At 36.0% G+C, this 13716-nt stretch overlaps 1 protein-coding gene across 2 annotated transcripts in view; it reads left to right on the plus strand.

Moving 5' to 3' along the window:
* Nucleotides 1-13716, plus strand: part of SLC30A7 (solute carrier family 30 member 7) — an 82987-nt gene that overhangs the window by 55121 nt on the left and 14150 nt on the right. For both annotated transcript variants that reach the window (XM_057747866.1, XM_057748674.1), the window contains exons 9-10: nucleotides 6815-6905; nucleotides 12732-12881. In XM_057747866.1, the coding sequence (XP_057603849.1) occupies nucleotides 6815-6905; nucleotides 12732-12881 (241 nt within the window). The remainder of the gene's footprint in view (nucleotides 1-6814; nucleotides 6906-12731; nucleotides 12882-13716) is intronic.

A 13716-nucleotide genomic window follows, 5' to 3' on the forward strand; every position in this document is an offset into this window, starting at 1 on the left:
GTTATTTAGCTGTTATTGTGAATGGTTGAAAGTCATATCAGACAAGGGCTTTTCTGCATTTTAATCATCTTCCACTAGTATTTGAAATTTTAAAATAGACCATACATTCAGCAGACATGTGTCAAGCATTTATTATATCCCATCATGGTCTCTGACTCCAGAGGACTCAATCATGATGAGACACTGCAGTGCAGCGCAGAGAGCTTTACTCTTGGAGTTACCACACCCAACTCTGCCGCTTACCAGGGTATAACAAAGAACAAGTTGTCTTAATCTCTTTTAGATGGTTTTTTTTTTCTGTAAAATGATGGAGTTGGCCTGTATGATCTCTCATGATCTTGTCTACGTCTGTGATTCCAACATTTTCTTAAAGTTACTTAAGGTTGTTGTGAGGATCAAGTTGGAAAAAATTTATTAAAGTACTTTAAAAACTATTAAGTGTTGTCTAAACAAAGACATTACTATTTACTAACTTGACATCATTTACTAATGCTTTTGGTCCAAAGACTAGATGCATTAAGTGTTGTAACTGAGTTCCAGAAGTTTAAGGAAAAAGGTGACCCTTTCATGACTTTGGCTCTGAGTTTTGGGGGATTTTAGAATATCCTACTGTCTCCATTATTGAATAAAGTAGGTACTTTGTAAATATGCATCGATTTAAACCATAGGTTTCAGAAACTCAGTATAATTATAAGGTAAACCATAATCCCTGTGGTTTTGGGTTATCTGTTCTGTATTAGGCTTATGAAATTCTGTGTTAATAGGTACTTGTTTTTTACTATGGAATAATTGCATTTATGCAAATATAACTGTATATTTACAGCTTGACATAGGAGCACCATGTCTGAATGTAGAAAATATTGCTTTTGGGGGTCAATTTTCTTTGGCTTCTTTTTCCACTAAACCTTTTCAAGTATATGACATATAGTAGACCTTCAAATTTGTGGGTTCTTTTATAAACTACAGCTATCTTTATGCTTGTAGATTATAAGAACCACTGATAATATGCAGGAAGACTTAAGCCCATTAGTCAATTCAAAAAAGTTGAATCAGTAATTGTGTTTTAATTATTATTAATAGATATTTGTCCTCAGATCTAAGTAGTAGTGTCACATCTCTAAAGTTTTTTATTGTTAATGATTATGGTTGTCACAAGTCTGTTCTTCAAAAATGTTCATAATGTATATCCTTTTCTTTGGTTTGTTTATAATTATTGCTGGATAATTTTATGTACTGTTGAAATGGTGAGACTCACTAAACATACTGCTTTTGAAGTAAGATTTGAATACTTTTTCATTTACAGAGTTATTGGCAATAAAGAGTAATAACTAACTGTTGCTTATTTAATCTGCTAGCATTTAAGCTTTCATATTAATTTTAAGTTTCTGATTGTATGGTTGTAAATTTGGTTTATCTTCAGCTTTTGAATAATAAAACTATTACCGTGTTTTCCTGGTAAACTCGTGTACCTAATGACTCATTCGTTTTATATATGCTAGGAAAATGGTATTTCATTGTTAAAGCTAGAATTGAGTTAGTCAACCAGAAGTGAACCTCTAATTGTTTCCAAATGCTTACTTTTTGGGTTTGGACGCAGCTCTGAGTCTTAGCTCAGTCAGGAATTTGCTAAGTTTGTCTTTTTTCCCCATATCCTTTCATTATGGCTGGATAGATCCATGCTGAAATCTGTTTTATGATTCCCTATTATGATAGTTAATCAGAAAAATATGGGCGCAAACTCCTGAGCTAAACACAATTTTAAAAAGCAAAAATAGAGTTTCTACAGGTTTCTTTTACATTTTTATGACCTCTGAGATTCTTATAGAAATTGACTTTGGTTCCGAATCATATCACCATATGATTTAGCAAGTACCTTTTTTTCCTACCCCAGTTTCATAACCTAGTTCTGGCTCCTACATCTGAAATTCTTAACAATAGTTTAAAATTATTATTGGAGAAAATTAGTGTGATTCTTCCATGTGCGTTGGCGAAATGCTTGCTGCTACTGAATGTAAACATTTTATTAAAATTCTAAGTAGTCAACCATTCCAAATTTTATAGCATAACAAAAGCAGTAAGAACCTCAGTTGGTACACTATATATTATTTCCTTATACATATCAGTTATATCTTTTATTTAGTTATTTTAAAATAGCTGCTTGTTTCTAACATTAATTTTATTGTTATGATATTTATCTACATTATGGTTCTTGAATTGTGTTAAAATGAGTGATCTCTAAATTCTCTGTTAATTCTGAAGTGTGTTATATGTGATCATGGAACTTCACCAATTCTAGAATCCTCAAACTAAGGGCCACACATAAAAGTAAATTTTAGGAGAAAAAGGGCAGGCAGTACTAGTTGTTGTTGTTGTTGTTTTTACAAAAGGAGTAACAAGCATGAATTATACATGTGAAAATTTGAACAGAGGTTTGGATAAATTTGTAGATGGTTGTTTTGGGTGACTTACTAAGAGATTGCATTAAGGGAATGTCTTTAATGTTTTAAGGCTGATCTCCTGAAGGATTATTTTAGATTGGACTCAGCTCTCTTGTATTGTGTTTTAGCTCTTTGCGGGGAAAGTTAGACTAGCCCTAGGTATTCTAAGGCAGTCAATATTTTAAAAGTTGTTTGCAAGGTGATATTTCACAACTATTGCTTAAGTAATATCATTGCTCATAATGCATGCCTTCTCTTACAGTAGAGTCCATGTTCTCTTCTATTCCTTTCCATCTCCACTTTGACAGGTATATTTTTATTTTTAAAGGTATTTTTAAAAGTAAGTAGTCAACATATTAATAAAAAAACTGTTCACCAGAAGTTTACAGGAAATGAAAATGGATACAGGCTTTTAATCTGCAGTTGTTTTGAATTCATATGCACCTTCTTCCAAGTGGTGGATCCTAAATGGGTGTTTGTTGCCTGTTTCCATTAATCTCTACAGGCTTTTTAAATGGTTTTGAATTCCTTTGAAGTAAGGCACTGTGTATTATTTGTTTTTTAATTTCTGGTGCCTCACACATGCCTGGCACATGGTAGGCATACAGTAAATGTTTGTTGACTTGAACTTTTCAAAATTGAGTTTGGTCAAAAGACCTGTTCTTATTCTAGCTCTTCCATTCACTAGCTGTGTCCTTGGGCACTAGGCCTCCATTCCCACAGCTCTAGAGAAGACTCCATCTGATTCTAGAAAATCTGATGCCAAGCAAAGCATGTAGTGCTTAATTATTGCTTATTTGCATTGATTGCATGATAAAATCCATTTGCAGGATTACCTAATTAGTAATGGGTTGAATTGGTTTGCAAAGTGTATCTCATTTGATGATGCTGTTGTGCATTGTTGTTGTTGCTTTTTAGAATATAAAGGTAACATATTTTCTTTCATTTCCAAATATATTCTCTCTCTAGTATTCCTTGTAGCTTAACCTTTTTTTTTTTCTTATTGAATGAAAATAAATTAAAGATGGAAGAAATTGCCTAGATATTTAATCTACTCCCTCATTTTGTAGATGAGAAAACTGATGCTCTGGAAGGTTATACTGTTTGTCAAAAGCTATTTAATGGCAGAATTAGAACCCAAGTCTCATGATTTACATTGGAGTGATTTTTCCACCTCAGATATCTCCAGATTATTAGGAGTTTCTTGAGATAAAGATTGGAGAAGAAATTATCAAAATAGCTAAATTTAGTGGGCACATGGAAAAAATACTTGTTTCTTATTCTCAAACAGTTATTCTAGGGGAACCATTTTTGTGCCTCATTTTCTGAGAAGTATAGTAAGGAAAATAGGAAAACATAAAAATTGTTTAAATTAGATTTATAAAAACATTTAGTGATTGATCCTTTCTTTTTCCTGAGAAATGAGGATGGAGAGAGGAAAGGAAAAATGTCTAATGGTTGAATTATGCCTTATTATTCTACCATGTTGTTTTTCTTTGCCTTTTTGGTAAATCCAGGGAGTCCTCACCTATTTAATAACAGCACAGTAGATAGAAACAGACACTATTCTTCAGCTTAGATGAAGGAAAAACCAGTGTTCTTTCACTGTCAAAATCCTTAATCCCGATTCCAGTTGCTTTCCACCAGCCTTTCTATAGGTATCACAGATTTTTTACAGGAGCACAGAGAGGATATTCATATAGTTTGGATGACAGTTTGCGATCATGGAACATACCCTGAAAGGGGTGACACTTGAGATTTTAAAGAAGGAATAGAAGCCAGATTAAAGGGCAGTTTAGGGACATTCTAGAGAGGTTACAACATGAGCCAAAGCATGAAAGGAAAAACAGAAAGTGAAGGACAAATATGCTTATGTTTTAGAGAGCTTAAAATGTGAAGCAAGAATGATAGGAGGTGAAGCTAGAGGAGGGCAGATCAAAAAATATACCATGTGAAAGAGCTTACACTTAATCCCCTAGGCAGTAGGGAGGTCTTAATGGATTTTTTTTTAATGAGGAAAGCATAGAGTCAGATACTGATTTTAGATTAGTTTAATGGCTTTGTAAAAGGTGGGTATGTTAGTTATCTACGGATGCAAAACAAGTTACACAAAAACCTCATAGCTGAAATAACACACGTTATTATCTTTGCCTTGGTTCAGGAACCTGAGTGTGGCTAACTGGGCTCTCTGGCTCAGGGTCTCTCACAAGGTGACAGTGAAGGTGTCAGCCAGGGCTGCAGTCATTCCAGTGCTCGTCTGGAGGAGAATCCACTTCTCGCTCACTGAAGTGGTTGTTCACAGTACAGAGTTTCTTTTGGCCTGTTGGACTGAGGGTCTCAGTTCCTCTCTGGTGGCATCTCTCAGTTCCTTGCCCTGGGCCTCTCCAGAGGGCAGCTTACATTGAGCAGGCAAGTGAGAGCAAGAGAGGAGGGTGCCCAAGATGGAAGCCAGTCTTTTAGCTTAGTAGTGATGTCTTGTCACTTTCGCCGTACTTTATTCATTAGGAGCAAGTCTCTAGAACCAGCCCATACTCAAGGGGAGGGGCTTACACAGGAGCATGAACACTAGGGAGGCGGGGGTCATTGGGCTCCATCATTAAAGCTACCTATCACAGTGGACTTAAGGAAATAAGACTAGAGGCAAAGGGACCACTTAGCAGGCTATTACAATAATCCAAGTGAAGTGAAAAGGAGATTATAGACACACGTAACAGAATGAAGGGGAGGGGATGGAGTCAAGAAATATTCAGAATGTTAAGTCCTGAGAACTTGGTGATTTAGAGCATGAGGGTTTTAAGGAGAAGAAGCAATGAAAGGTGGCATGTAATTATTTTTGGCTCCTAAATCACTATCTGACTGAAAAATATTTTCATTTGAATGTGATGTTGAGCTTTTATATTCATTGCTGCCATTCTCTCCACACTTCTAGTTTTCTAAGCTTGCCCTTGGTGTTGCTTCCCTGGATGCCAGTTTCTCGATATCTCAATACCTCTCAGTATCTGTTTAATTTTCCTATGTGTCTCTGTTCCTGTTTTTACGCTCCTCATCCAGGTAGTTATCACGGTATACAAAGTATTGGAACAATCTCCTAATCTCTTCCCTGGGGCCTTTCCTTTCTTTACCGTAAGTTCTAAAACATCTAATACTTATACGTTTATCATTCATTTAACCAGCAAGTATTTATTGTGGGCCCACTTTGTGAGCAGCACTTTACTAGGCCTCCTTGGGAATATAACAGTGAACAAGACAAGCATTGTCCCTGTTCCTTTGCGTCTTCATTAATACCTTCTCTTTCCTGTCTCTCTGTCCGAAATACCAGTAATCTTTTAAGGTGCACTTCACCTTCAACCTTCCTTAAAAGGTATATGTTTTGTTTTGTTTTTGTCTCTATCTCCTGTAGCTATAATCAGGAGGGCTTTTACTCTAGAAATATTGAGATTCTGCACGTTTAAAAGAAAGCATTTACGCTATTAAGCGTAATGAAGTTTTTCCTGACCTCTCCTCTCAGTCTGCTTCAAGCAACAGAGCAGTGCCTCACCCCCTGGCTCATTGGACTGTCCCTGGAGAGCTTTTTAAAAACATAGATGCCTCAACTCTCCCTCAGAGATTCTCATTCCATATGTTAGAAATGAAAATGAACAAGACTCTTAAGGTGAACTTGATGTGTAGCTGGTTTAGACTATTGCGTTAGAGTCACCCTCACCATCACATGATTAGTTGTTTTGTGTGCATTTAACCATCTGAGTAGCCTATAGCCATAATTTCCAAATACCTGTTGAGGACTGATTACATCATTTCATGCAGACTTTTGGGCCCTATCACTAGAGGTGCTGATTCACTAGATCTGTGGTTATATCCAGGCTTCTATTTTTCTTTTTAATAATCAAAAAAAGACTGATATATAATCAGGTTAGAAAAGTACTGGACAAAGGAACTTAATATACAGTATTAATTTTTTTGTATTTTCCTTAACAGTACTATTCAGGTAAATGAATGTGAATATTTGATAAATGTTAAGGACCAGTTGGCCATGATATGCTTTATAGATTATCCTTGAAGATTCTAGCCATTTGAAGTCATATTTTAAATGACAGTTGAATGACTGCTGTGTTTAAATTTTTAGATGCTCCAATACTATTCAGTAGTATGTTTAGTGTCTAATACATTGATTTTTCTCATTTAGCTCTTTTACTTTTACTTTAAATAATAACTTATTTGTCCCATGAAAAATTTGGAGCAATGGCTGGGTTCTTTTTCCTCATTATTCTGACAAATCTTTGTTGTAGTCTACTATCGGGAGGTATATTATTAATTTCTTGCAGGATGGGATTGTCAGAATGTGGCTTTAATACGTTTGATGTCTTCCTTTTCTATAGTGTTATTCCTCTTTTAAGAGAGTCTGTTGGAATACTAATGCAGAGAACTCCTCCCATTTTGGAAAATACTCTGCCTCAGTGCTATCAGAGGGTAAGTTTCAAAGTTTCCAAACCATTGGGCTTTGGTTGTTTCCAAGCTGTTAGGGGTTATAACTTTTATAAGTATGGGTAGCATGTGTGTATAATTTAGTATTTCTTCCAAGATTGAATGCTGACCATGAATGCCATTTATACAAACCAGGAGAAAATCATCGGAAGATACTGAGCTTCGCTAAAGAAAATGTGGTAGAGATTGTCCTCGTCTAGAAATCAAGCAGCTCTTTTAAAATATAAATATGAATAGCAGATGATATAAGTGTTTCTTCAACATATATTTTGTGAGCCCCCCATTTATGCCATATATTCTTCTAAGGTACTAGGGGGTTACAGTAAACAAGATAGACAGGAATTATCAGAGAATTTATGGTCTGGTGGGGAAACAGGCACTAAACAATAAATAAATAAGAAAATATCAGTGATGATTACTGTAATAGAAGTAAAACAAAGTGATGTGGTAGACAGGGATGGCTATATCAGATTTATTGAGGAAGTCATATTCAAGGAAATTGAAATCTTGTTGACAGGAAGGAGCCAGACATGGAAATCTTGGAGGAGAGTGTTCCAAGCAAAGGGAAATGCTAATGCGAAAAGTTCTATGGCTGGAACTAATTTAGTGTGTTTGAAAAATAGGGGGAAAAAGCCATTGTGGCTGAAACATAATAAATAAAGGGAAGAGTGGCTGGAAAGGCTGGGGAGAATGGCAGGGGACAGATCATATAGAGGTTTTGGTCTTACTAAGAGGTTTAGATTTAATCCTAATTCAGTGGGAAGCATTAGAAAGCTTTTAGACAGGGAGCGTGTCATGAACTTTAAGTTTCTAAAAGCTTATTCTGCTTGCTATTAGGTAATAAACTCTAAGGAGAATGAAGGCAAAGAAAACCAATTAAGAGGCTATTATCTAATTTGAAAAATCATGGCTTGGGCTGCAGTGGTAGCAGTGAAAATGGAGCTAAATATTTTGGATAAATTTTTGGAGATAGACTATATTAGCAGAGGGGAGAAAAAGTGTTGAATCACAACTAGGGAGACGCTGATACCACTGTTGAGGTTGATGCAGGTGTGAGGGTGGAAAATCCTCCCAAATCAAGAGTTCTATTCTGGATATGTTAAAAATGAAATGCCTACTGTACACCTAGGGGAAATGTCACTTAAGTGGTTGGATATACAAATCTGAAATTTTAGGGACTGATTGATTAGAACTAGGAGGAGTTTTGAATCATCAATATATGAACAGCATTTAAAACATTAGGATTGTATGAGATTACCTTGGGAGGATTAAGCTCTGTTCTTTAGCTCAAGTTTCAACCCCAGATTTAGAGCACAGGTGGGAAAGCCAGGAACAGGAGCTGGAAAACCCAGAAGTTGAAGAAGGAGGAGGTAATCAGCTGTGCCAAATATTTCTGCGAGGCAATTACAGTAGGAACAGAGAAGTGACCATTGACTGGCATCATGAACAGCGTTAATGTCCTTGATAAAAGCATTTTCAGTAGAGTTTTGAGAAAGCATGATAATAGTAGATTAAGGAGAAAATGAATTGGGGAAGTAGAGTTAGTGGTTACAGTCAATTCTTTTAAGAAGTGTTGTTAAAGGGAGCAAAGAAATGAGCTGATAGCTTGGCTATGGATATAGTAACAAGGGTGAGGGAAGTTATTTTTAAAATAAGATATTTTAAAACAGCATCCCATAGAACTTTCCCCAGTAATGGGGATGTTCAGTAATCTGCATTGTTCAGTATGGAAGTCACAAGGAACATGTGGCTATTGAGCACTTGAAGCTTACTAATTTGAGCTAGCGCAACTAATTTTTAAATTTCATTACATTTTCATGTATTTAGTCATATGTGTCTAGTGACTTCTGTATTGAACAGCGCCATTCGGGAGCATGTGTGTTACTGATGGGAGCAGTCCAACTGAGAGGAAGAAATTGATGATATGGTGGTGAAGCAGGTTACTTACTGAAGGAATGAAGTTCTTGAGAAGGTGAAAAAAGATAGAACCCAAAGCGCTATGGAGGAATTAATTGTAGATAGGAGCCAGGGTACTGTATCCCCTGAGGGAAGGCAGAAAGTGCTGAAATAAATGAGGGTTGACTGGTGGATTTGGTGGTGCAGGATAAGGGGTTTTCTGTGTGCTTCTGTTTTCTCTTTGATTTGCAAGGCAGTGTAACCATGCAGAGAAATTAGAAGACCAGAGAGAAAAAGCGAAGGTGTAGCATAGTTCTTTTTGAGATAGGGAAAGTGAAGTGCTACCCATTTGACGTGTCTGGTTTTACAATTTTAAGGTAGGACGAGTCAGCATAATTGTGGAAAGAAAGGGGCAGTTGAATGCCTATTCTAAGCTGGTCCCAATACTAAGTGATTTACATGTATTGTTTCTGTTCTTCAAATTAACCATACAGGCTAAGTTTCCTCTTCCTTTCCCTAGTAAAATTGAGGCTTAGAGGATTTAAGTAACTCATCTAAGATCACAAATGGTAGTGGCTGAATCGGGATTCTAATCCGTATCATTCTGGCTTTAAAAGCTCATGCTCTTTCTGTTAAACCACACTGTCAGAGCAGGAAGAGCAACACAGACTTTCATCTGTAGCTACACTTTCCCCACTTTTTTTTAATTTGAGAAAAATTAATGCTAGTTTCTACAAGAATCATTCCTTAACTTATGCTTTAGGATAACTGCAAGAATGTACTTATACTGCTGTTTCTATGGAGGTAGAAGAAATCTATTCAGTCAGGGTGTTGTTTCACTAGCAGTACATCATTTCCATAGGAAAATGTAGAGGGATATCAGGTTCAAATCACTGTGTCATCAGAGTCCTGAAAGAGGAAGAGAAAGTCCACCTTAACCTCTTTCCCCAGTGAAAGCACCTTTTTTAAAGGGTACAGTGCGTATTGTCTCACATTTCCCGCCAAGTATCTTGGAGCTTATAGAAAGTAATCCTACATGCATCAAATTCTGATAAAAATAAATATTTTTGGTAGATATAAGTTCAACTTTTTCTTAAATAACATCCCAAATAGATTACTTAAGAATCAGAGAATCTCAGAATTCAAAAAGGTCTTATTATTCATTTGGTCCAGACTTCTGTCTATTGCAAGAATCTCCTCTGCAGCACTCATCCAGCTTCTTGACCATTTCCAGGAATTGATAGTTAACCCCTTCACACAGTAACCCTTTCTCTTTTAAATTGCTGTAATTGTTATAAAGATCTTTTTACACTGAGCCTTTAACTTCTGGGTTCTAATCTCAGTACCTCTCCTCCAGATCTATAGAGAGACAGTGAACCATAGCGCTGATTTGGACATCTTTGTAAAGATTTTCCTGATCTTTAAGGGAATACATCTAAGGTTTTTTCCTTAAGTGTTTTCTGTACGTTTTTGGTAGATAGCTTTTATTAAGTTGAGGAAGTGCCCTTCTAATAAATAGGGCTTGAATTTTATTAAATAATTGTAATGCTTTTATTGAAATGACTGTGTGATTTTTCTCCTTTGCTTCATTAATTGAAGAATAACGGTAATAGAGTTTCTGATGTTTATTCTTTCCCTCTTGGGTTAAACCTAACTTAGTCATGATATGTTATTTTTTTAATATGCTGTTAGATATAGCTTATTTAATTCATAAGAGAAATTAGCTTATGATTTATCTGGTTGGGGATCAAGATATATATATGTATATATATATATATGATAGCACCTCTTTTTTTATTTTCTGGCAAACTAAGCAGTTATGTTAAGTTTCTTGAAAGTTTGCCCTCTGGGACTGGGAGGTGGAGGGGCTTTATGAAAAAGAATTTTTATTACCCTTTCAGTTTTTCATGGCCCTTTTATATTTTCTGGCTCTTTTTCTTATATTACAGAATTTTATGTATTTCCAGAAATTTATTCTTTTTTGTCCAGATTTTCAAAATTGTGTTTTTTGTTGCTGTTTTTCTGATTTTATTATTTTTTTCCAGCTTTAGTGAGGTAAAACTGGTAAATGAAAATTATACTTAAAGTGTACAATATGATGCTAATTTTAGTATATGTACTGCCAAAGCAAACATCAAAATTGAGTTTTTATTCATTTTATGTATGTACATATACTATTTACTGAGCACTTACTTGGGCCAGGCTTAGGTGCTTACAATTTTAGATGCTGAGGATACAAAACATAAAAATCGAAAATAAATCCCTGCCTATATTGAGCTTGAGTTATGCCAGAGGAGACAGGCAATAAACAATATAAATAACATAAGTAATGTAGTGTGTGACATTATGTGCCGAAGAGTAAAACAAATCAGAGACGTGTAAAAATAAAAACATTGTAGTTTTAGATAGGATAACAGTAAAAGGGCTTCCTGAGAAGATGGCATTTGAGTAAAAACCCAAACAAAGAAGACCAGGCAGAAATCTGAAAGGAAGGACACTCCAGGCAGAGCGAATAGCACATACCCTGAGACAGGAGTGTGCCTAACTTTTCAAAGAGTGGCGAGGAGGCTGCTATAGCTGAGGAAGAGGGAGCAAGGGGAGGAGGAGTAGGAGATGAGGTAAATAAGGTAGATAACAAGGGGCCAGCCACATGACATGGGTCCACGTAAGTCACTGTGAAAGCATTGGGGTTTGTTCAGAGTAAGATGGAATCTCCTGGAGGATTTTGAACAGAGTGAAAGTGTCTGACCTAAAGTAACAGAATCTCACTTGGGTTACTATTTTGAGAATACATGAAGAGGTGCAAGGCTAGCAGTAGAGAGACCAGTTAATAAGGTATAATAATCCAAACTAGAGTGACTTCAACTAGGCTAATAGCAGTAGAGATGGTGAGAAGTGTTTGAATTCTACTCAGTTGTAGTATTTTGTATATTCACATATTGATACATTCATACAGTATTCCCTTTTATGGTTTTTAAAATCTGTTGTTTGTAGTTGTTTTCATTTTGTACTTTGTTTAATTGCATATTCTTTTATTTTACTTTTTTACCTCCATCGGAGTTTATCTTGCCAGTGGTTCTCAACCTAAGGGTGCAGAACACTTAAGGAGCCATTGGAAAAACTTAGAGCCATCCCTCCCTTTTTTGGTTATTACATGAGGTGGGGAAGGGTATATGTGGGCATTTAGTTCCCTGGGTCCCAGGGATGCAAAGATGCTATAGGTTCTGACAGTTATGCACAATGAAGAATCATCCTGTCCAAAATATGCCCCCATTATGTATGAAACACTAACTTTCTAGCTCATTAATCTTTTCAAAGAAGTAGTTTTTTGATACAGTGAATTCTCTCACTTCTGAATTTCTAGATCATTGATTTCCATCCTTTATTTCTTTCCTTTTCATTTCTTAAGTTGACTTTGTTGTTCTTTTCCTAGTTTCCTAGCTCATTTGTATTTATACTTGTCCTCTGATCGATGTACAGTTGACCCTTGAACAACACAGGTTTGAACTGCAAGTTCTGCTTACACATGGATTTTTTTCAATAGTAAATACCACGATACTACATGAACCATGGTTGGTTGCGTCCTTGGATTTTCGATTGAGAAGAGGGCTGGCATCCCTAACTCCTGCTGTGTTCTCGGGTCAACTGTATTTGAAAATGTAAATTTCCCTTAGGCTTTCTCTCAGCTGTGCCCTACAGATTTTGGTATGTGTTCATTTATATTTCCCAAACACCTGTCATGGTACCAGCACATAGTCAGTACTCAATAGTTATTTGTTAATCAATCTAAATCCCACCCCCCACCAGCCCACTTTTTTCACTAAAGGGTAGAAGCCATGTTTACTGATGTGCTGCATAATAAGTTAGGTGCACTTATACTTGATTTCATTTTGATATGTGCTCTTTATATTTTAGGTGCAGCAGTTGCAAGGAGTTTACAGTTTACAAGAACAGCATTTCTGGACCTTATGTTCTGATGTCTATGTTGGGACCTTGAAATTAGTAGTAGCACCTGATGCTGATGCCAGGTGGATTTTAAGCCAAACACATAATATTTTTACTCAGGTATGATTTTTTTTTGCTAACTTCTTTTACGGGTCTAGGAATTTATTGTATCTACCATTTTAAAAATATCTACTATTTAACATATTAAATGTATATATGAGGTAAGTGTAAACTTTTTTTTCAACCACAGCATCAAATTTGGGAGATCCTTACTTTAATGGATACTGTTAACGAAGATAGTCCTGTTTACTCACTGTTGTACTGATGTGAGCTCCTTTAAGAAAAAGTAGATTCTCCCTTACTGTACACTCTTTATAAGACATATTATATGCTGTTTGAAGAGACAGCATTTGGAATAAGAATAATGCCTGGTCAGTGGCTTCAGCTAAAAGCAAACTGTGTTAACATTTTTGTTGATAGCAAAGCCATTGCTACTTCTGTGTGACTTAATGGCGAAATATGCTGTTCAGTTTTTCTTAATTCTGTATATGGAATCATGAATTAGTCAGTGCATGACTGCAGCCAGATTATATCAGGTAATGTTTTTGCCATCATGAGTTGACAGAGTCAGTGTCTGATAAAGTAAAAGTGATTACTAGGTTATTCTGTATATACTGGGAGAATAAGAACATCATGTCAAGAATCTCCAAGGAGAGAGAGAGACCACAAATTTTTTTTTGATCCAGTTTCCTGGAAATATTTGGTAAAAAATCTAGATGTTGACACTCATGCCAAAATTATCTAGCATAGAAACCTAATGAGGAAACTGATTCCATACCTTAAAAATCTGTGCTTAAAAACTGACCCAGGCCGCCTGCTGTGATGCAGTGGGAAGAACACAGCATGATCTGTGTGGTACACTTGCCAGAAATGGTTAATGTGAATCCAGTCACTA

The sequence above is a fragment of the Hippopotamus amphibius genome, chromosome 1, assembly GCF_030028045.1.
Source record: "Hippopotamus amphibius kiboko isolate mHipAmp2 chromosome 1, mHipAmp2.hap2, whole genome shotgun sequence".
NCBI classification, from domain to species: Eukaryota; Metazoa; Chordata; class Mammalia; order Artiodactyla; family Hippopotamidae; genus Hippopotamus; species Hippopotamus amphibius.